Source organism: Odocoileus virginianus, chromosome 2, assembly GCF_023699985.2.
Source record: "Odocoileus virginianus isolate 20LAN1187 ecotype Illinois chromosome 2, Ovbor_1.2, whole genome shotgun sequence".
Classification (NCBI taxonomy): domain Eukaryota; kingdom Metazoa; phylum Chordata; class Mammalia; order Artiodactyla; family Cervidae; genus Odocoileus; species Odocoileus virginianus.
In genome coordinates this window covers 94,771,278-94,792,642 of record NC_069675.1, presented here as the reverse complement: position 1 = coordinate 94,792,642, position 21,365 = coordinate 94,771,278, and the positions used below count along the sequence as shown (strand labels likewise).

General features: G+C 54.6%; 1 protein-coding gene across 3 annotated transcripts in view; it reads right to left on the bottom strand.

The window, feature by feature from the left end:
* Nucleotides 1-21,365, bottom strand: part of PTPA (protein phosphatase 2 phosphatase activator) — a 31,783-nt gene that overhangs the window by 2,792 nt on the left and 7,626 nt on the right. For all 3 annotated transcript variants that reach the window (XM_070454369.1, XM_020874738.2, XM_020874740.2), the window contains 7 exons: nt 17,976-18,062; nt 12,268-12,393; nt 10,393-10,510; nt 9,037-9,136; nt 7,997-8,121; nt 6,961-7,061; nt 2,510-2,617 (listed from right to left, as the gene is read on the bottom strand). In XM_070454369.1, coding sequence (XP_070310470.1) covers nt 2,510-2,617; nt 6,961-7,061; nt 7,997-8,121; nt 9,037-9,136; nt 10,393-10,510; nt 12,268-12,393; nt 17,976-18,062 — 765 coding nt within the window. The remainder of the gene's footprint in view (nt 1-2,509; nt 2,618-6,960; nt 7,062-7,996; nt 8,122-9,036; nt 9,137-10,392; nt 10,511-12,267; nt 12,394-17,975; nt 18,063-21,365) is intronic.

Genomic DNA, 21,365 nt, shown 5'->3' with positions numbered 1-21,365 from the left:
GGGGGGCCCCCCAGGGCCCTGGAATTCCAGAAAGGGTCAAAGGTCAACCTGCTTCTAGCTTTCAGGCCTGAGAAGTTACAAAGCAAGAGGCTTAGGGGACTGGAGCAGGGGTTCTGTTCACTCCGCCCTCAGGGACCCCCCAGACAAACTTCCCCAGGGCCAGAGGAGGCAAGGAACTGGGCTCAAGGCAAAGGGCTGCTTGGGGCAAAGCAAGAGGAGCTCCAGGGTCACAGCAGAGGCGCCCTGGGCCGGGCCTTTTCTCCAGAGCACTGACCTGTGCCGCCAACACCTGTGCTCTGGACAGAGCAACTGCTTCAGCCGGGCTGAGGCCAGCGGGCAGCCCTCCCAGCTCCCAGTGACTCAGGGAGAGAAGGGGCTCCTGGGTCCTGACAGACCCTTCTTTTTTTTTTTTTTCTTTTCTGACAGACCCTTCTAAAGGGAGCACCAGCATGGGGCCAGCTCTCAGGTAAGACAGGCCCACCCCCACAAGGGCCCAGAAGCATCTGGTTCTTCCGCTCAGAAAGGCCAAGACAGGTAGCTTGAAGGTGCAGACAGTTGGGCCCAATCTGACGCCAGGCCCCGAAAGGCCTTTGTGGCAGCTCAGGGGACCAGCTCCCCTCCCACAGCCAACTCTGGCTGGGGCTCTGGCCTCTGCTAACCCCCATCTGCACTTCAGAACTGGCAGGCCTCGGAGGTCCCCAAGGACCAGAACCCGTTTGGAAGAGCGAGTCCTTACCTCGCTTTCCTCTGCTCAGGGAGCGTGACTCCACAGCCCCAGGGATCACAGACTAAGGGTGACCTGCTAGCAACTTAGAAACGGCTGCTGCAGGGCACAGGGACTCGGTGGCCCTAGACTCATGAGGCCACGAGTGCCAGGGCTGTCCTACCAAGGCACAGCCACCACACAGTGCCTGGCAGGCTGCATGCACCCAGAGCCACGATTTCTAGGTTTCAGGAAGGGCGCTGGGTTATCTGCTCAGCGCTCCCTCTGTCTGGTCCTGAGCTGCGGGCAGCTTTCAGTCGCTGACCTCCTGTGTTCAACAGGGAGAGACACGCGGACAACTGTTCCACCTTCAACCGCTGTGTCTGTGCGGCACCATCAGGGCTGCAGTCTTACTCTGCTCCTCCCTCATCCTGTTGGCCAGGGTTCTTTTGCCTCTGGACACAGGTAGGGACCGAAGGCAGGGCCTCCTGTTCCGCCCTTAGGGGCCCAGGTCAAGATAAGTTTAGTCACTCAAGTAAGAGCCTGCAGGAAGGACATCATCTAAGATTCCAGGCAGGAAAAGCACAGAGTCCAGCCTATGGGGGTGGGGGTGGGGAGACCCCTTCAGCACCCACTGTGGGAATGGGGTGGGGAGGGGTCAAGAACAACAGAACACACAGTGGACACTGACCCGGGGGCTCTCCAGCAGGAGGGCCAGTGTGGAGGGCGCCTGCCCAGCCCCAGCAAAGGCTCCTCTCAGATTATAGAGGCATGTGGGCTGGAACCTAAACACAGGATGTGAAGTCCAGAGGAAGGGGACCGGAGGGGGAGGGGCGGAAGGGAGGGAGAGGGGCAGGCCTGGTCAGTCCAGCACCTTTAACCCCTTCAGGGCCGCACAGAGGGGTCCAAGCCACTGGAAGCACTGGTACTCCCAGCCACACCCAGCGCCCTGCACCCTGCCCTCCCTGCTCCTCTGCCTCTGCTGACAGCCCTGAGTGAGCTCTGGGTGTAAGGAGGCCACCTAGACAACCTTCCCCTTCCCCAGAGAGGGATGACCAAGGATCAAGAGAGGAGCACCTCCAGGGCAACATGTGAGACCACCAGCTGAAGGGTGAAAAGAGGGGCATTTGGGACCCACTGCTCTGGGTGAGGGACTTCACACCAGGCCCTCTCAGGTCAAGGTCAAGCAGTTCTAGGACTGGTCTAAGATGTGGAAGGAGCTAGAGGAAAGGACAGGGTGGGAAGAAACGTCTCCTCCCTACTTGCCAGAGAAAAAGTCACGTCCTTGGCTGAGAGAAGGGTGCCAAAGAGGACGAGCAGAGGGGGCAGGAGAGAGGGCGGCCGCCTCCCAGCAGGGGGAGCTCCGGAAGCCCACACCTCTCACTGCTGCTCTGACTGGAGAGCAGGGAGGCCCCAGAAGCGATTATTAAAAATGTAGCCCCAGGCCTCCCCGCAAGACCTCCCACCTGCCCAGCCATCAGACACACCAAAGTGGGAGAGACATCACTCTGGATGATGTCTCCAAAGGACAGAGCCTCTTCCCAAGCCTGTTTCCTTCTTCACGTCCACACAGGACACAGAGCTGAGAAGGGCCTCCAGCCATTTGACAAGTGGGAAGAGACCCTGGAGCAACAGGGTCTGGCCTCAGTCACAGGGCTTTTCCGGCTGCCCATCCCACAGACAGAGATTCAGAGGCCTCAGGTGTCAGAAGGGGCTGGCCCACAACTCAGAGCTGGACGGAGAGCAGAACAGCGGGGTGGGGGTGAGGGCGCCCAGAACCGAGAGTGCCAGCCAGTCCCTGCTCACCTCGGCCTTATACATGCGGATGAGACCCTGGTTCACTTTGGACCAGGAGGGGACAGCGCTGATGTTCCACAGCTGGTTGGAGTGCTCTGCAAATGGGCCTGTCTTCATCTGGAAAAGAAGAGTTCACAAGCTGAAGAGGTGTGCCCTGGAGCCTATCCCCTGCTCCCCTGCAACAAGGCTGCTCCAGCACACACATGTGTACACACACACATAAGCAGATACATACACACGCATACAAACACACACGGACATATATACACAGACACACGCACACACACTCTCATGAAGACCAGGCGGAAGCATGTACCTATGGGGTGGCAGTCGTGCAGGCAAGCGCGTGTGTGCGTGTGTGCCCACACACACGCACACACACACGTGCGAGATACAGGGTCTCTCTTAGCCTGCCATAGGCAGAGCTGGAAGAGCCTAGGGAAGGGTCGGTTTGGGAGAGGGCCTGGACCAAGCCCAAACACCTGACTGCCCTCTTCATGGCAGGCGGAGGGAGGAAGAGGGGAAAAACATGGACCACCTGCAGCAGATTCGGGAAGAAGGTCTTTAGAAAGCCAGCCTGACCTGCCAGCCGAGTGGAGAAGGGATGGCAACCCCAGCAGCAAGGGACAGGAAGGAGCAAGGACCATATGGTCCCAGGCCCTCCTCTTGGAAGAAATCCTGCAGCAGGCCCAATGGAGCCCCCATGATCTCAGAAACCAGCACTGAGACGAGGAAGCACGTGCGCCTGAGTGAACCCCTCAGAAAGCACAAGGCCAGCACGTCTGTATTTATTAACAGGCAGTTCACAATCCCCTCCACACTGCCCCCTTCCCGGCTGATGCTGGGGGACAGGGCTCAGCACCCTGAGCGCAGGCTTCAGAAGAAAGAGTCTGAAACGTAGAGGCTGAGCTGGCAAGAAAGCAGACTTGGACCTTGAGTAGGTGGAAGGTTCCAGAAGAGGCTGTGTGTGGAGGCGGGGCTGGTGGAGAGCTGTTCTAGGGAGAAGGGATGGATGGGGGTCCCTCAGCCCCCTCTCCACACTGGGCATGAGTGCAGCTCCCACGAGCACAAAGTCCTCACCCATGGCTGTGGACTCGCCTGGTGACCCACTCTCTCACTCGCCCAGTGAGGGCAACTCTTACAAAACTGCAAGATCGAAGCTGAAAAAGCTGCCATTTTACCTGTCATCTCCCTCCCCGGCCCAAGTGCCCCCCCAAAACCTATCTCAATCCCCAGGTTCAGGAACATGGACAATGGACTCCTTCCCTGAGCAGTGAGGCCACAGCCCAAGGTCCCCACTGGGCTTCTCCTGGGCCGGTCCCTTCACCCAGACGTCCCCCTCCTACGACTCCCTCCTCCAGGAGGGCAGCCAGGAGCCCCCAGCCTGCATGTGCCAGCCCTCGGCCTCATGGAGCTTTGTTCCCAAGCCCCACTCCATCAAGCTCCACCCCATCCTCCCCTGGCCCCGCCCCTTCCCCAGGCGCCCTGCCCCAGGAGAGGAGCCCAGGCTCCAGCCCTCTCTTGCACAGTTCCAGGCCCTGAGAAGCTCAGGATCACTGGAGCTATAGAACCAGTCTCACTCTGGACTGAGCCCTGTGAGAAACCACCCAGGAGGCACCCTGCCGGCCTCTGTCACAGCAGCAGCTCCGAGAGTCTGCTCAGCAAGGGCTCTTCGGCCAAGGCTAGCAAGGGGGCGTGGGAAACCAGAGGCTCTTCTTGCTGGGCCAGCCTTCCCCACTAGGGGCACGGAATGGCAAGCCAAAAGGCCTCTCTGGCATCCTGGCAGAGTCAGGGGGAGGCCTGAGCCCCAAGGCCCCAGAGGCCCTGGCCCCCTCCCTGGAAAGGCCAAAGATGCTTTCTCTAGAGGGGCTGCCCCACCCCCGCCACCCTCACCCATCAGTCCTTTGGAAGGGCCTCTGCAACTCTGGAAAGGAAAGCAGATGAGGGGAAAAGGGAATGGGGTCGAGAAGACCAAAAAAAAAAAAAAAAAATTAGCTCATTCTAGCCACAAAGGGAGAAGAGAAAGCTAGAAGGAGCAAGAGAGCTGCAGTCCCGCAGTGACCCCAGGGGAATTGTGTGAGTCAGAGCAGCCATATTGAGCAGGAAATTACTCACAGACGCTGCGTTCCTGCCTCTCCACTCCCAAGAGAATCGGCCTTTTGTAAATGGTTCCTCTGTCAGTAACTGAGGGGGGATGGGGTGGGGGGGAGGCTCTACACAGCGCCTTCCTGTCAGCTCCTTCCCTTCCAGCTGAAATCTGATCCCTCCCTTCCCAAAACTCCAAATTTAGAAGCCAGATTGAAACTGAAATTCTTTTCCTGCCTGCCCTGGGCTCTTAAAGGCGCCAGGGCTGCATTTCCTGAGGTGGAGCAGCCTGCCCGCTGAGGGCCTTGGGTGGGAGGCCCAGGGCCACCAGGGCAGGTCCCAGGCTGGCCGGGTCCCCAGTCCGAGGCTTATCTGTTCAGTCTCCCAGCTGCGCCAGCCCTAGTGAATCCCTGGGTCTGCAGAGGCAACACTGCCCCCACCCCAGCCACAGCACACAGGCCATGATACACAGAGCTCCTCGCAGCCATCAGGGCCCCGCGGCCAGGCTCAGGCCTTGGGCCTCCCTCACCACACCGAGGGGCTGCAGGAACCCTGTCTGGGTGCTGAGCCCAGACTCTGGAGAACTAGCACAATATGTGCCTTCAACAGGAACCGCGCCAGCCAGCTCAGGGCCGGCCAAGTAGGTGAGAGGGGCCCCTGCCAGCCCTCTGAGCTCCGGGGCCTAGTGTCCAGCGTCTCCCACCACTCCCAAGCACCCAGACCCAGGGTAAGAACCAGGCCTTGAACAGAGGGTGCGGAACAACCTAGAATGTGAGGGCCTGCCGGCCTCCTCCCAGTTCAGGCCTCTCCCTCAACTGTTACCAAAACCTCCGCTAAGTTCAGTGTGTCTTTGGCACCACCTAGCGGCCACTGCAGGATTTCCTCCAGCAGAAGACCTGCGTCCCAAATTTTGGGAAGGCTTTTGGGTTTTCATACATACAAAGCATAACCAAACAAACAAAAATACAAAATTTTAACGTGGAGTCAATTCCCATATTCCCTGAGGCCCAGCCTGGTCTTCTGTCTCATTAGTTACTGATAGGGGCCCTGGGGCTTGGCCAGCCACCTGGAGGAGCCTAACCGGCTTAGCCTCTTAGAGGGGCCAGTGAAGCCACCCCTTCTCCCCGCCCAGCCCCAGGTATCTCTGGGCTCTGCAGACCCTCCTGACCTAGTCTGGAGACAGCAGCATGTGACTGGCTCTCAAGGCAGCGAGCCAGGCTGCCCTGGAGTCCTTCCGACCTTGGGCTGCCTACAGTGCTGAAGGCAGCAGATCTCAGAGAATGAAGCGGCGGCCACTCAGCCGTCAGAACAGGCTTCATTTGCTGACTTGGAAAAACGTGTCATTCCCCTCTGGCCTCTGGAGTTTGGCAGAGGCCTGAGCCGAATGCTGACCAGGAGAGCCTGGAGCTACGGCTGTTTAACCGGGTGGCCCCCTCTTCAGGGGACACAATGGGCAGCAGAGAGAGCAGCCCCCACAGGAAGGGGGGATTCACGAGTGTGCCAGGGATGTTGCTGGGGCCAGGGTGAATGTGTGCAGGCGTCAGGAAAGAGAATGGGAGCAGGACCTCTGCAAGAGGCAGAGCCAGGACACCCCTTGGCAGTCTGTGGGGGTCAGGCACTAGGCAGGGAAGATGAAAGGGCCTCCTGAGAAGCCCCAAAGCAGTGGGTCCCCAACTTTGATGCACAGTCACCTGGCTCATGTCATGTGTTTAAATTCAGGGTCCTAGCGTTTGTCCCCCAAGATTCGAATTCAGAAAGCTGAGGTAAGGGCATTTTAACAAGCTCTCCAGGTGACCCTGAGGAAGTGGTCCAAGGCCACATTGTGGGAGATCCTACTTTAGCAGGATAACAACACCCACCTAAATGATCCCTGCTGGGTGGCCTGAGGGTCCAGGCCTACTAACTTTCACTTCCAGCACTTCATGTGGCCCCTGTCCTCAGACACCAACAGAGGTGTGTCCCTTCAACAGAAATCTGTCCGGCTGTCCACTCCAGTCTCTCCAACTCCTGCAAAGGCTACATTACACACATCCACACACGCGTAGCTCTACAGACACTGGGGGGCCCACTCAAGAGATGATGATACCCACCAACCCTTCAGACCTGCTTCATCGGTCACCAAGTCCACCTAATGACCAGGTCTTAATCCGTCAGCTCCAACAGAAAGTGATCTAGGGAAGGAGATCCTGGATAGCCAGAAGGTGGCTTAGCCTTTCAGAGAGGCCTAGCTGGGCTTCCTCTTCAATAACCTACTTCAGGGGGTGGCCCTGCCACCTTCAGAGAGCAGCTCTGGCTCCTCTGTCCAAAGCCCCCAGCCTCAGTTCCTTTTGGCCCAGGGACTGCCGGGGGCTCCTTCCTCCCTCCTTTCCTCTCACCTCGGTGATAAACAGGATGCACTCCAGGAACATGTAGTCCTTGTGGTTCTCGTTCACAGCCTTCTCATCCACAAAGTGCCGGGGCTCCAGATATGGGTGGTCTGGAAACAGCAAAGAGCCCTGGGGTTCAGAACCAGGCACTGGCACCACCAGGCCACAGCAGACCAGCCCTGTTAACACCTGCCCGAGGGCCTAAGATCTGCCCCTGTGCCCTCAACACTTGATCTCACAGAAGCAATAAATGGCCCTGTGTGTGTACTCTAGTGTAATGAGTATCAGCTCTGCTTCTTTCTAGCCATGCGACTCAGTTTCCTCATCCGTGCAGTGGGAAAAGAACACCCTGTAAGGGCTGGGGAAGGTACCTGACCATCAGCACCGCCCTAAAGCCCTCAGCATGGCGCCTGCACAGGTCAGTGCTGACGGTCTGCTGGCAAAGAACCTGCCCAGGGTCCTCGCGATGATCTCCCTGAAGCACTGAGAGCAGGGCCTGGCACCAGGCAAGGGCTCTTTACTAATGTTATTTTGAAGACAGTTAATTCTACATGCAAGTAGACATGGAACCCTCACCCACTCTGGCTTGCCCGTGGGAAAGTGAGGGGAGCCACCACCAGAGCGAGCCCGTAGTAGGTGGGCCCCGGACCAGCATCTGGCAACAGCTCCCTGACAGCCCCCTGTGCACAGCTCGATAACAGTGGATAACGTTGGTCACCAAATCAAAAGAACCCCTTATTTTCAACACAAAACCCTGCAGCTGTGGCCAGGAGCGGGGGTGCATCTCACACCAGTCCACTGTGCACCAGGCGTGTGCCCTCAACCCAGCCCGTGTCACTTCCCATTATCTTGGTGGTGCGTGGCCTTGGCCTCCGTGGCCTGCCACGCCGCCGGCTGCAGCAGCAGGTCAGCAGCAAGCCGGCTCCATCAATAGCTGGTCTAATGCCTACTTTATAAGCTGTCAGCGCATGCCCTGGGAGGGAGGGGAAGGAAGGAGGGGATAAAGGAGGGCCAGGGGTGGGGGGTCTGTGCCCCACTTCAGTACCTATCAGCTGCGAACTGCCCCAGATGAAGGGCAGAAACTGGAAGTCATCCAGGCCCCACACACCCTGGCTGCCGGCCGGCTCCATCCGGTATGTCTTCTGGAGCTTCCTCATAACCTCAAGGTACCTGCACCGGAGGGCGGGGAAGGGCAGGCGGGTGGCAAAAAGCAGAAAGACAGTCTCAACCCTTCAGCCAGTAGAGCAGAGGAGGCTAGAAAGAACCACCGAGGAGTGTAACAGGTCAATTAAAACCTACATGCCAGAGTTACACATCAGCTGATACCCTCAAAATGATGTCGCTTCATTTTCCTCTCGCATTCAGCCTCCTCTGGCCCAGGAAACAGGTGACACACGGACCGGGAAAGGGCCTGGTGCCACGACGTCCTGACAACGTGAGAGCCGGGCAGGGGCTTCTCTAGCCAGGGTCTAAGGAGCTCCCCCCTCAGACCCCTTCAGGAGCTGCCCTGGAGCTGCCGCTTCCGCAGCACCTGAGTGGGGCCCAGACGGAAGTGTCAACGCCCTCTGGTGACTGAGACACACCCATGTGCAGGGAGGTGGCCTGGCTGGTGAGGGGAACAGTTCAGAGCCTGCCTGCCTGGGTTCAGCTGGCCATGACCTCAGTGAAGAGACCTGATTTCTCTATGCCTCAGTTTCCTCATCTGTAAAATGAAAACGACAGTTGCTACTTTCTCGGGTAGTCATGAGGATTAAAAGACTTGCATGTAAGGTGCTTAAAAAGAACCTCTACATGATAAACGCCACAGAAGCGTCAGCAGCCAGTATGTAACTTTCCCTTCACCGATTTTTTACTTGCATCTGAAGCTCTCAGGAGGCGTCTTGGACACCCCATCCACAGTCATGGCTTGACTAGGACAGAAGGAGAGGACTCCCGGTCACTCAGGAGCCCCACTAGGCCCCGGTCCCCAGTCTGACGGCAACGAGGAGGAGGCCCCGGTCCCCAGTCTGACGGCAACAAGGAGGAGGGACCCCTCCCCGGCCTCTCCTTCCACTGGCAGCCACCCTTCCCGCCTGGCTCACTCACCGATTGAACACCTGGAAGACTATGGCTATTTGGTCATCTACCCGCAGCACCCCAATCTTGCAGAGACAGCAGAGGAAAGCAGCGAAGGCTGCTTCATGTCCTGGGGAAGAAAAAACAGCCGCGGTTGCCAGTCTTCCAGAAGGAGTAGGACTGTTCTCAGCCTCATCAGAGTCCAAATCACCAATAACTTCCCATCTAAGGCAGGACGGTCAACATGGAGGTAGAGGGGCCTCTTCCCCATCCAGAAAGACTGGGGTCCTTTTAAGAACCACCAGTACTATAATTCTACTCTTAAAGGCCCAGGCTGGCGATTCTTACATAGGCATTCACATTTTATTTGGGAGGTTTAACTCACTCATCAATTCTACCCTGATTATTGAGCACCTACTATAGGAGCAGTCATGGTCCAGGTCAGGCACTAACGGGACAGAGGCAAAAGTCCCTGCCCTTGTTTGCTAGTTTATGATTCCTTGGGCCCCTCCAAGGGCCTGGAATGCTTATGAGCTGTTACTTTCAGCTGCACGGCTTGGGATCGTGACCAGCTAGAGTCCAAGCCACCACCACACAGGGGCGGTCATCACCCCCGTACAACAAGGAGCGTCTGAGAGTGCAGGGAAGACCCAGTCCCTGCTGACCTGGTCCCTCTCCCCTACAGATTGCTTGGTCACAGTCAAAGCTCTGCCCCTGAAAGTCTCACTTGATAATAAGCCTGTTCCTCAGCATCAGGGGAGCAGACGACAAAACCTTCCCATGACCCAGGTCCAAGGGGGCCCTTCTCCAGGCCTGCCCCTCTGGCCTAGGCTCCTCTAGAGGCAAGGGAATGGCCCGAGAGAGCAGCAGCTCCTGCATTTGCCTGCTTCAGTGAGGAAAGGCAAGGCAAGGCAAGACGGGCCTATCAAAGCAGGGACTCTCTCCAGCCACCCCAACCTACATAATAGAGAAAACCCTCTTTCTTTTTTAAGGTGCCTACAGCGCTCCCTCTAATGGGCACTGAGTGACTGAGAGTAATGCTCCACAGCACTGCCACAGACTGCCAGGCTCTTTCAGTTCTCAGGGTTTCTATAAGTGCTGTTTTGGGATATAGTAAGTGCTCAGTAAGTAGTCAGTTTGGGGATGGTGATGAGCTCAGTCAGGCCATCTTACAAGGAAGTGAAATCAGCTCTGTGCTTAAGGTCACCACACGTGTGACACCAGCTCCCCCTGGTGGACCAAGTCGGAGCAGCAGGCTTCTCTGCACCGACTGCACCCCAAGGATGCCTGTTCAGCGCTCCCTCATCCCACATGACCCAGAGCAAACAGGCAACCAAGAAAGAAACGCAGTGAAACCAAGCAGGCGCCGCCGGGAGTCACAGGTACCTGTGCCATAGTCGATGCGTGTGGAGTTCCCCACGGACTCCTTTAGGTAAACAGCCACCTCGGGCACAGCGGCTGCCAGGTGGGTGGGGACCACTGTGGCCACCAAGTTTTCTGCTTCCTGATAACACAAGAGACACGGTGGCAGCAGCAGATTAGGCAGGGGCCCAGGGGCAGCATCTCGGCGTGATATCCCAACTCCCTGCTCTGACTACCCACTGAAGAGATGGGAGAGCGTTTATTTCTACACAACAAAGACCACCCTGGGGTGGCTTTTCATCGGCTGACACTCCCTCCAGGGGACACAGCTTTGGGGACAAGAGGAGAGAGATCTAAAAAGAAGCCATTTGACTTTTCCATCGAGTAACTCACTGACATCCCCAGAGATGTCCTCCTTCTTCATACTCCCAGCAAGGGAGTTTGTGCCCAATGTTCACCAAAGACATATGCAAGGATGTTCACGGCAGTATCATTTATAGCAGCCAAAACGTGGAAACATCCCACAACTAAACTGCCCATCAGCAGCACAACAGATAACCTATGCTATGGTCCTACACTGGAATACTACATAGCAAGGAAGAAGGGGCACTGTTCCACATAACACAGGTGAATCACAAAGTTGAGCAAAAGAAGCCAGACATATGAAGTTCAAAAAGAGACAAAATCAATCTATAGGGGAGCAGTGAGAAAAATCTGGGCGATATCAACTAGAAAGGGGCACAAGGGCCCTGGGGAAGTGCTGGAATGTTCCATGGGAGGTGGATGCAAGGTTAAAAACAGGTTAAGATCTATCAAGTTGTGTAACTATGACTTGCTTGTCAGCTTTCTTTACATTATAACTCAACTAAAAAATAAGCCATGTGCCACCTTAGCACCCAGAGGCAGCCCCAGGTCACTCTTACACAAGGACAATGTTTTGCTGGGTCCTTGGGACTCCCCTCTGTTGCATCATGTGAAAATACCGGGACAAGAAATTAGGACCCAAGTTTCTTTAAGTTCAGTCTGTAAACACCCAGCATGAGACTCTCCTGGAGACCTGGTGAAAATCTGGATCCCCAGGCCCCGCCCCAGACCTACAGACCTATGGGATAGGGTGGCTACTCTGCATTTTTATCTTTTGTTTGCTTTGAACAAATATTACCTTTGCATGACTCAAAAATGAATACACTGTAGGAGGGATGTACTCAGAAATCTTACTTCACCCTTCTCTCCTCTGCATCCACCCCCGCCCCTCCCCCCGCCGCCCCCCAGCAACGCTCAAAATGAAACCACCACTTTATTTGCCTCTTCTGTATCCTTCCAGTGCACACTGAGAAATACAAACATATCTTTTTCGTTTCCCCTCTTTCTTACCAAAAGGCAGCTTGCCATGCGCACCACACCTTGCCTCCCCTCTAACAGGAGAGTCAGCCCTTCGGACCCACTGATGGAGAACCCGTGGACACAGAGGACCAACGGACCCGCCTCATTTTATACAAGGGGGTATCTACGGGGGATCCTGGACCCAATCCCCCACAGACACCGAGAGAGGGACCACTGGAAGTCGCAGTCCTTCCCCTGAGTTCCTGACTCACCTCCCTGTTCTTTGTTAGAGCTGTATGGTACTCCCTGGGTGGCCTTACTAGCTTATTCAACTGATAATAAACTGCAGATGGACACGTGGGCCATTTCAGTCTGCTGCTACACACAATCACCCCCGAACAGCCCTGTGCAGAGGGCTGTGCACCCATGGTGGTGATTCCCAGAGGACAGCGGGGGCAGAGGGTAAACGCATTTGTACTTTCAGGGAACAGAACTGCCATTTCAACAAACTTCCCAGTACTGATATCTGAATGCTTCCCCCGCGCAACCCCCAAGCCCATCCTGCGGTAGCCTCACCTGGTCAAGTTTGGCATACCAGGTCCTGTAGGCCTTGTTCCCAAATCGAGACGGCTGGTCCACTGGAGGGGTCTCATCAATCCACCTGTCCAGCGTGTTGAGAAGAGCGACCAGCTTCTCAATGGCCTGTGGAGGCAAATAGAGGGGGCCCAGCCAAAATCACTGCAGATGGTGACTGCAGCCATGAAATTAAAAGACACTTACTCCTTGGAAGGAAAGTTATGACCAACCTAGATAGCATATTAAAAAACAGAGACATTACTTTGCCAATAAAGGTCAGTTTGGTCAAGGCTATGGTTTTTCCAGTGGTCATGTATGGATGTGAGAGTTGGACTGCGAAGAAAGCTGAGCGCTGAAAAATTGATGCTTTTGAACTGTGGTGTTGGAGAAGACTCTGGAGAGTCCCTTGGACTGCAAGGAGATCCAACCAGTCCATCCTAAAGGATCAGTCCTGATCAGTCCTGGGTGTTCATTGGAAGGACTGATGGCTGAAGCTGAAATTCCAATACTTTGGCCACCTGATGTGAAGAGTTGACTCACTGGAAAAGACCCTGATGCTGGGAGGGATTGGGGGCAGGAGGAGAAGGGGATGACAGAGGATGAGATGGCTGGATGGGATCACCGACTCGATGGGCATGAGTTTGAGTAAACTCCGGGAGTTTGTGATGGAAGGGAGGCCTGGCGTGCTGCGATTCATGGAGTTGCAAAGAGTCGGACACAACTGAGCGACTGAACTGAACTGATCCACCATGCCTAGTGGCCCCATGCTAGAGCCACAGAGGGAAGCCCCAACGGCTGCTGGACAGTGACCACCAGGCCTGGCACCACTGGCACCTCCCTGCTGTCCCCCTTTCTTCCCAACCCTCCTGAGCGTGAAGGAGGGGCCAGGGGAACACAGTGAGCCTTCCAGAAAGGGCCCAGCACGAGGCTGAGGGACAGGCACGGCTCCCGCGCCCGGCTTCTCCAGTCAGCCTACCCAGGGTGGGGCGGCTGCTGGACAAGCATAAGCAGCAGCCCTGACTTTCCTTACTGCATTTTATCGAGGTCTTCTGTCTAATGCATAATACCTGCTCATCACTGACAACACAAACGTAAAAAGAAAGGAAACAAAGATGACCGGTAATCCCGCCACCCAGAAATCAATACCACAAGGTATCCCCTGCTTGTTGTAAGTTCACTTTCTAGCACTTCACTCTTGCTGAAGCCCTACAGTAGCAATGGTTCTTGCTAACCAAAAGAAACCTGAAGAGGCTTTTCAGTGCAAAGGATTTTCCCTTTGCACCACTTCTACTCACAAAAGCTTTCACAGAAACACTCTACTTTCAGATAGCAGGGGAGTCTATCTTAACATTTTAACATACTCTTCCATATCATCGTTTTATAGTGTTTTCCACTGCTTATCATAGTTAGAATTTTGAAGGCAGCTGGACCTGGATTTATATCCCAGCTAAGGGTGGGCCACTGGTGGCCCAGTGGTTAAGAATCTGTCTTCCCATTTAGGCGATGTGGGCTCAATTCCTGATCTGGGAACTAAGCGCCCACAAGCTGTGGTGCAACTAACTGCGCATGCCACAACTAGAAAGAGGACCCTGGGCTGCAACTAAGACCCAAAACTGCAAAAATAAAATAAATGTTTTATAAATAAATCCCAGTTAAAACATCATTTGGTTGCTGCAAGACCCTGACCAAGTAACTTCAACTCTCTGAGCCTGTTTGCTCATCTCAAAGCATAAAAATGGGTAATTAACTCTGAGGGCCACCTCAAGGCCTGAGTGACAAGCCATGAAGCACACCAGCGTGGTGTCTGGCATGGGGTGATGCGGTACAGCTACACACGCACACAGACCCTCAAACCAGGGTCTTGGGGCACACACTACTTTGTAGACTGATCAGCTCCCTCTCAACCCTCGTTCCAAGCAGCACAGAAACATAACCTTTGTGAAAGTCTCTTACGAGTGAGTGACATTTCACTATACCAATGTGCTGTGATTATTTACTCACTGCTAAACGCTTGGGCTATTTCAGTTGTTCACTCTGTGAACGATACCCTTTGTGGAAAGCTGGCGCCACAGGTCTGCATGTGGGCAGCAGTGGCTAAGACCCAGCTCTTATCTCTCAGCTCCACCTTTCCCACAGAGGGCAGGCTCTAAACAGTGGGACAGGTGTGACAGGCCAGGCCGTGTTAGCACACCTAACATTACTCAATGAGGAAATCAGGTGAGGCTGTCTCTCTCCAGCTCAGGTCTGTGAGGGTGACTCCCAAGGTACCTGTTCCAGATTCAGCACATGAGATGAGTCAGGACAGGGGTGTGGAAGGCTCGGGGAGCACGTGACACGGGGACATACGGAGGCAGGTGGCCTGGGAGGAGGGGTCCTGCCCAGAAGCAGGTCCTGCCTGAGTCCGCCAGGCACAAGTGGGCTGAGGAGACATCTCCGGGAGTTCCACGCTGGTAGGAACTCACAAGGGGCACCTGTGGGAACAGCTGTGACCCAGAGGGCAAGGCATGGCCAGGTATGCAACTGCTGAGCCCACGCAGAGAAGCGGCCCCGGGAGCTGAGCATGTATCTGTAAGGAGGGCTTGAGCTAACGGAGTATGCGGGAATCAGGGCACCCCCTCCCCACCGCACCACAGCTCCAGGAGGCACGGGCCACACGGCAGTCCACACAAACAGCACGACGGTGGCCCCGGTGCTGCCCTCCCTCACCTACGCTTGGGGCCTGTGGGGAGAGCAAAGTTACCTGTAAGAGCAGTAGGTTTCCCTTCCAGCTGGCCACAGGGCCAGGATGACACAAATCTGCACTGCTGAAATGTGACCAAAAGCACTGCCACTGTCTGGTGCTGTGATGAACTAGGTAACCAGGAAGAGCTGACAGGGTCCGAGCAAACCTGGCCCCACAAAGCAACTGAGATTTCTGAGGACGGGTTCAGTAATCATGGCCCCAGGAGGCACCAGACTGCCGGTCCCCCACCAAATAGGATAAAGAAGGTGCTCAGAGGCGGGCAGGGGCCAGGCCCCAGCTACCAGCTCATCTTGGCCAATGAGTAATTAGAGGCTCCCAGATCCTGCTGGAAAGGGCTTTCTGAGTGCAGGGGCAGCTTCTGTTGCTCCGCTGGCTGGGGGAGAGGGGCTGCAGGCGAAGGAGTCGTGGGCAGAGACCCCCAGAAAGCATGGGGAATCATTGGAGCCACCTTCTTTCTCCTTGGACCAAAGAGTCCTTTTTCGATTTCATGAACCAGTACAATTTTACTTGCTGATTTTAAATTCTGCCTTCATTTTAAAAATCACACAGAACTACAGCAAAATGTAAGCCTCCTATCTACTGTCAGCTATATTTTACAAAAAAAGAGAAAAACTTTTAAAAAAAATTTTATCCCACCCCCCCCCCCAAAATAGGACAATTCCAAAAGGAAGGAGACCCTTCTAAACGTGGGTCTAGACAGTCCCACCCCACGGCCTTGCCTGCTCCCTGTGCTGCAGGTGGTCTGGAAGCCGATCCCAGGCCCGGCGGCCCTTTCCCCATCTCCTGCACCAAGAGCTAGGAGTAAACAGCAGCAGGGGAGGCAAGCAGCTGCCCCGGGCAGCACAGGAGGCCACATGCTGGGTACGGTGCCTTCAGCTGCCCCTGCCAGCTGTGAGCAGCAGCTGAGAGACCCCCGGAGACCACGCTAGCCACCTCTGTCCCCCAAGTGAGGATGAACCCAGCTGAGGAAGAGCCCCAAGTGAAGCAACAACATTACTGGAAACTGAAAAACAGCTATTGATAACAATGGCTAATAAATGATAATGCCACCTGGTACATGCCAGGCACAGTGCCCAAAAAAACGCCTACACGTGGGATCACAGTGAATGCTCCCCAGTGGCCATGTCTGCAGCTCTTCCCACTCAACAGATGAGGAGATGGAGTGTCAGAGGGGACAAGGCCACCCAGCTCAGAAGTGAGAGGTTATCAAAACATGGTCAGCCTGACTCTAGAACCCCAGCACTCAAGCAGGGTGCAATCCTGCCTAAAGCACAGCCTCTGCACTAAGACAATGCCTGGCTGGTATGGACAGCTACCATCAAAGTCTCAGGGCTAATTAAGGGACCTGAGAGGGACTTAGCAGCTCAGGATCTGCTGGGGTAATTACAGCTCTCCTTTAATCAGACTTCCCCCGCCACATTCCCCAGCCCACTGAGCACAGCTCAGCGTTCCTTACCACAGGCTCAAGGAGGCGACCTCTCTCCCCACAGCCAAAGCCCCAGAGCAGTGACCAGGCCCAAGAGGAACCAAGAAGTCACTGGTGGGCCAGCTCCCTTATCTTGAAGGCTGTCAATCCCCAACACAGGTCTGGTGTCCCACAGGACCTTGGCCACCCAGCAGCCAGTCAGCGGCCAGGAGCATGAGGCCTATGCCAGCCTTGCGGCACGTGGACAGCCAGGCCAGGGCCAGGCCGTCCCCAACCAGCCAAAGCTAAGGCTAGAGAGCTGGGTGGCCAAGGCATTGAGAGGCTGCTCAGGCCTACAGTCTGAGATAAGAGAAAGCTCAAGGGAGTGCGAGGCTGCCTGGGACAAGACCTCCGGAGGCCCGGGACCCAGGGCTGGGTGGTGGAGTCCAGCAAGAGCCAGCAGTTGGCGAGACCACACCTTCCCCGAGTAGGAGCTTCCCCAGAACTCCTGCCCTTCCTCCATAAACAAGCCTGCCTTTGAAACACAGATAAAGAGCCCCCATCAAGCAATGTGTGCCCTTCAACTCAGCATCGCCACCTCTAGGAATCAATCTTTAGGAAAGAATGCCCACACAGACCTATGTGCAATGGCGTTCAGAGCAGCAATGTTTGGAGAAATGACCTCAAAGTCTAATTTGGGGGCTGTTTAAACCAGTGAGGGCATGGCTCAAGAGCAGAGGCGCTCCCGGGGCAGGTCTGGGTGACAGTTCCCACACTGTTAATAGGGGGCTGTCCCCAGGAATCAGTTATGTGGAGAAATATAGGGTGCTGCTGCTGCTAACTCACTTCAGTCATGTCTGACTCTGTATGACCCCATAGACGGCAGCCCACCAGGCTCCCCCGCCCCTGGGATTCTCCAGGCAAGAACAATGGAGTGGGATGCCACTGCCTTCTCCAGTGCATGAAAGTGAAAAGTGAAAGTGAAGTCGCTCAGTCGTGTCCGACTCTTACAGACCCCATGGACTGCAGCCCACCAGGCTCCTCCGTCCATGGGATTTTCCAGGCAAAAGTGAGAGTGGGGTGCATTGCCTTCTCCATGGAATACAAGGTGAGGCCAAGCTTTTTTATTAGTGTTACACGTTTCTAACAGCAACCTCTTCAGTTGGCATGTTTACTTCTTTTGTGATCGTTTTTAATTTAAAAATTACATGAAACACCAGTTAACAAAAGTACAGGCTGGAGAATTCCCTGACAGTCCAGTGGTTAGAACTCCAAGTTTCCAATGCCAGCACCTGAGGTTCAATCCCTCATCAGGGAACTAAGATCCCACAAGCTACAAGGCTTGCCCCCACTCCAAAACGCAAGCTATAAAATAGCTTGTATACCTTGATCACAATTCTATAAATATACATCTATACAGATTTTTTAAAAAATTGAAATATAGACACCTCAGTGTCAACTGCACACATGTCTGGGTGATCTTCCCAAAATAGCTCCCAGAGCCCGCAGTGGGACCGGTGGGCCGGGTACAGAAAATAAGATCACCCAGACCGAGCCTACCTCGGAGACCTTGTACTCAAAGCTCAGCTTCTTCCCCTTCACACCTTCGTTGAGGGTGAGGATGAATCCGATGTAGTCAGCGTATGCCTGCCAAACAGAGAGGGGAGTGAGGACGTGGAGAAGGTGTCAGATTTTCACTCTCTACACCCCAGCCAGCCCCCAGCTCCACCCAGTCACCGGAGAGCTCCAAGCTGCCCCCGGCTCCCAACTCCATAGCAGGAGAGTAGAAAGACAATGCCAAATACCCAACCCTGAGCCTCCAACCAAAACCGCTGGCAGGCCAATGACCACAATGACACCAAGACCTCTGGCCAGGCTACTGTGCACTCACTATTGCTGCCAGTCGTTTCTTCACACAACAACCCTATCGCTGTCCTCACTTTACACATGAGGAAACCAAGGCTTCAGGGAAAGTGACTCCTAAGACCAAGATCTCACTAGACATGGAGCTAGGACCCAGCCAGTCAAACTCCAAAGCAGAGAGGGGAGTGCTCCATCATTATACTATACCAAGGGTCCGTCCCCTGGGAACTTTCCAGATGTTTCCCTCAACAGGTAGACTGGCTGTGTGCCTGTGTGCAAATGCCCTGCCCCCAGGAGATGAAGCTGTTTTCCACCCATGGCCAGGTCTCCCACCACCCCCATCCCCAGCTTCCAACGGGGCACCCTCTTCCCTGGGGCTGCAGGTTACAGCCAACACACGATTAAGAAAGCACTGAGGTGCAGGCCTCTGGAGAGGCAGTTCTTGGGAGCTAGCAACTTCCCTGTGGTCTTGTTTCTTCATCCTTTTCGCGTCTCACTTCCTTTCTTCTTCTTTGCCCAAGCCTTAGGGATGCCAGTGGGGATCTCCCTTGGCAGCCCAGTGATTTAGACTCTATGCTCCCAGTGCAGGGGGCATGGGTTTGATCCTTGGGTCAGGGAACTATGATCTCGCATGGCATGGCCCAAAAAAAAAAAGCAAAAACAATGCTTGAGTTGCCACAGCAAGACAAGGTAAGCCCTGAGAGGTGACTGCTTGGGGTCTGGAAGGGAACACTCCTACAGCGGCCTGTGGAATGGCTGCAGGTGGAGTGCAGGTCACAGGACGGGCCCACTACATCAGCCACAGCAACACCCTCAGCCCAGGGCAAGCCTGAGTTCTCGTCCTGACTGCACCGGTGCTCACAACCATTCCTGCGAAGTACACCAGGATGCAAGAAGCAGCAGCAGAGGGCATGTTGCTGTCCACGGTCACTGTTCCCACATGGTTCCCGGACTCTCAGTGACTAAAACTTGTGAACATGACTGTGCGAAGTCTCTGCCCACACCATCAGCAATAATCGCCATGCCTACAGCTCCGTAAAGCTCACTGCGCACCCATGAGCACTGGGCCACATGCTCTTCTGGCTTTATATCATTTGAGCCCCCAACCAACCCCATTTTATAGTAGAGGAAACAGAGGCTTGGCCGGTTAGGCACTGTGCCTAAGTCACAAGAAGATAACAAGGCAGCCCTGAGGTTCCAGCCCTGAGCTCTCTGACCCCAGACCTGAGCTCCTGGCCGCTGCACTCTGCCACGTGATGAAGCACTGGTGAAGGGCTGGTCAACGCACAGCCCCTTGTCTGGCCACAGTAGTTTCACACATTTGATTGATGAGCTTCAGAGCAAGTAAAAGACTTCCATCAAGCATTGGTCAAAACACACTTCCCAAAAGTGTGGGTGCCTAGAGCGGGGATGGCAAACCACTTGCAAAGCACCAGAGAGTCAATATTTTAGGCTCCAAGGGCCACATGTTCTGGTTCACAAATTCTCAACTCTGCTCTTACAGGATGAAAGTAATGACAAACAACAAGTAAATTAAATGAACAAGGCTGTTTGCCAATAAAACTTTACTTACAAAAACAGATGGGTCAGGTTAGGCTGCCAACCTGTGGCCTAGGGCCCAGCAGCTCAGTCCATGGGGCTCCAGAGTCTTGGGGGCAACTCTCTGGAATCTCACCTCAACCAGTGACTATGCCACCAGGCTAAATGTCTTCACCTCCTGGCCTCAGTTTTCTCACTTTCAAAATGGAGATGACCTCAGAGTCCACCTCCCAGGTTTTCTGTGGCAATTAAATGAGCTAAAGTACCTGGCACATTATAAACACCCCATCTTTTTTGGAAAACATATAAGGGAAAGCAAGGAACTACAGCCACATTTGGATTCAGACAATCCTGCAGGTTCAGGGAAGAGAAGAACAGTGGTCCTCAACCTGGACGAGATGGCTCTCAGGAGACTTCCCACATGCTTAGAGACACTCTTGGTTGTGCTAAGCAGGAGGGCTGCTACTGGCATGGAGTAGGGAGAGGCTGGGGTGTTACAAAACATCCTACAGTGCACAGGACAGCTCCTATGACAAAGGATTATCTAGCAACATCAACAGTGCTGAGGTTGAGAAACTCTGAGGGACAGCAATCAAGATGATGAAAGGCCTAGAGCCACATCCTTTGATGAGTCAAGGGACTAAGGCGTTTATCCTGAAGACTTGGGGAGAAGACGAAAAGACATGATAACTTGATATCATCTCCTGATATTCAAAGGGCAGGCTTGTGAAAGAGAAGCCAGGCAGGCTTGTGTGGCCACAGCCCCAGTGAGGCCAGGACATGGTGGCAGTAGGGCCTGGGCTCAAGGTCAGCACAGCAGACTCCTCACAGAGAACCTGCCAAGCTCACCAGGACCCCCAGCCACCCTTCTGCACAAGCAACGCTTCCTGCCCCACCTGCCCAGACCAGGTACAGGCAACTGAAAGCAACTAGACCCAAGGCCATTCCTGAGAACTTGAAATTGGTTTCTTTTTCATAGTCCCAGTCTTTTCCACAGGCTGTACCAGAAGCCTGGCAGGTATAAGCTATTATCTTCTGACTACCATGGGGATGAAGTGCAGAAAGCTGGCTGAGATCCCAGTTCCCTGGTGTTTTAGGCTCAGCGACCTCTCTGGCCTCGGACTTCCCTGGCGACTCGGATGGTAAAGAATCCACCTGCCAAAGCAGGATACAGGTTCAACCCCTGAGTCAGGAAGATTCCCCTGGAGTAGGAAATGGCAACCCACTCCAGTATTCTTGCCTGAGAAATCCCATGGACAGAGGAGCCTGGTGGGCTACAGTCTACAGGGTCGCAAAAGAGTCAGACATGACTTAGCAACTAAACAACCACCACCTCCTTGGCCTAGGTTTCCATGTGGTAACCTCTTATCCATGTGATATGCTGATTCCCAGACCTGCTATTACTTGCAACCAGACATCAAAGGGATCCACTCCATCATTTCAGATGTACAGTCAATACAATAATACCCAAGGAGCAATGGCTTATAAGAACCAGGAGCAGAACTCTCCATGGCTATCTTCACCCTGGCTCCCAGAGACCTTCCCACT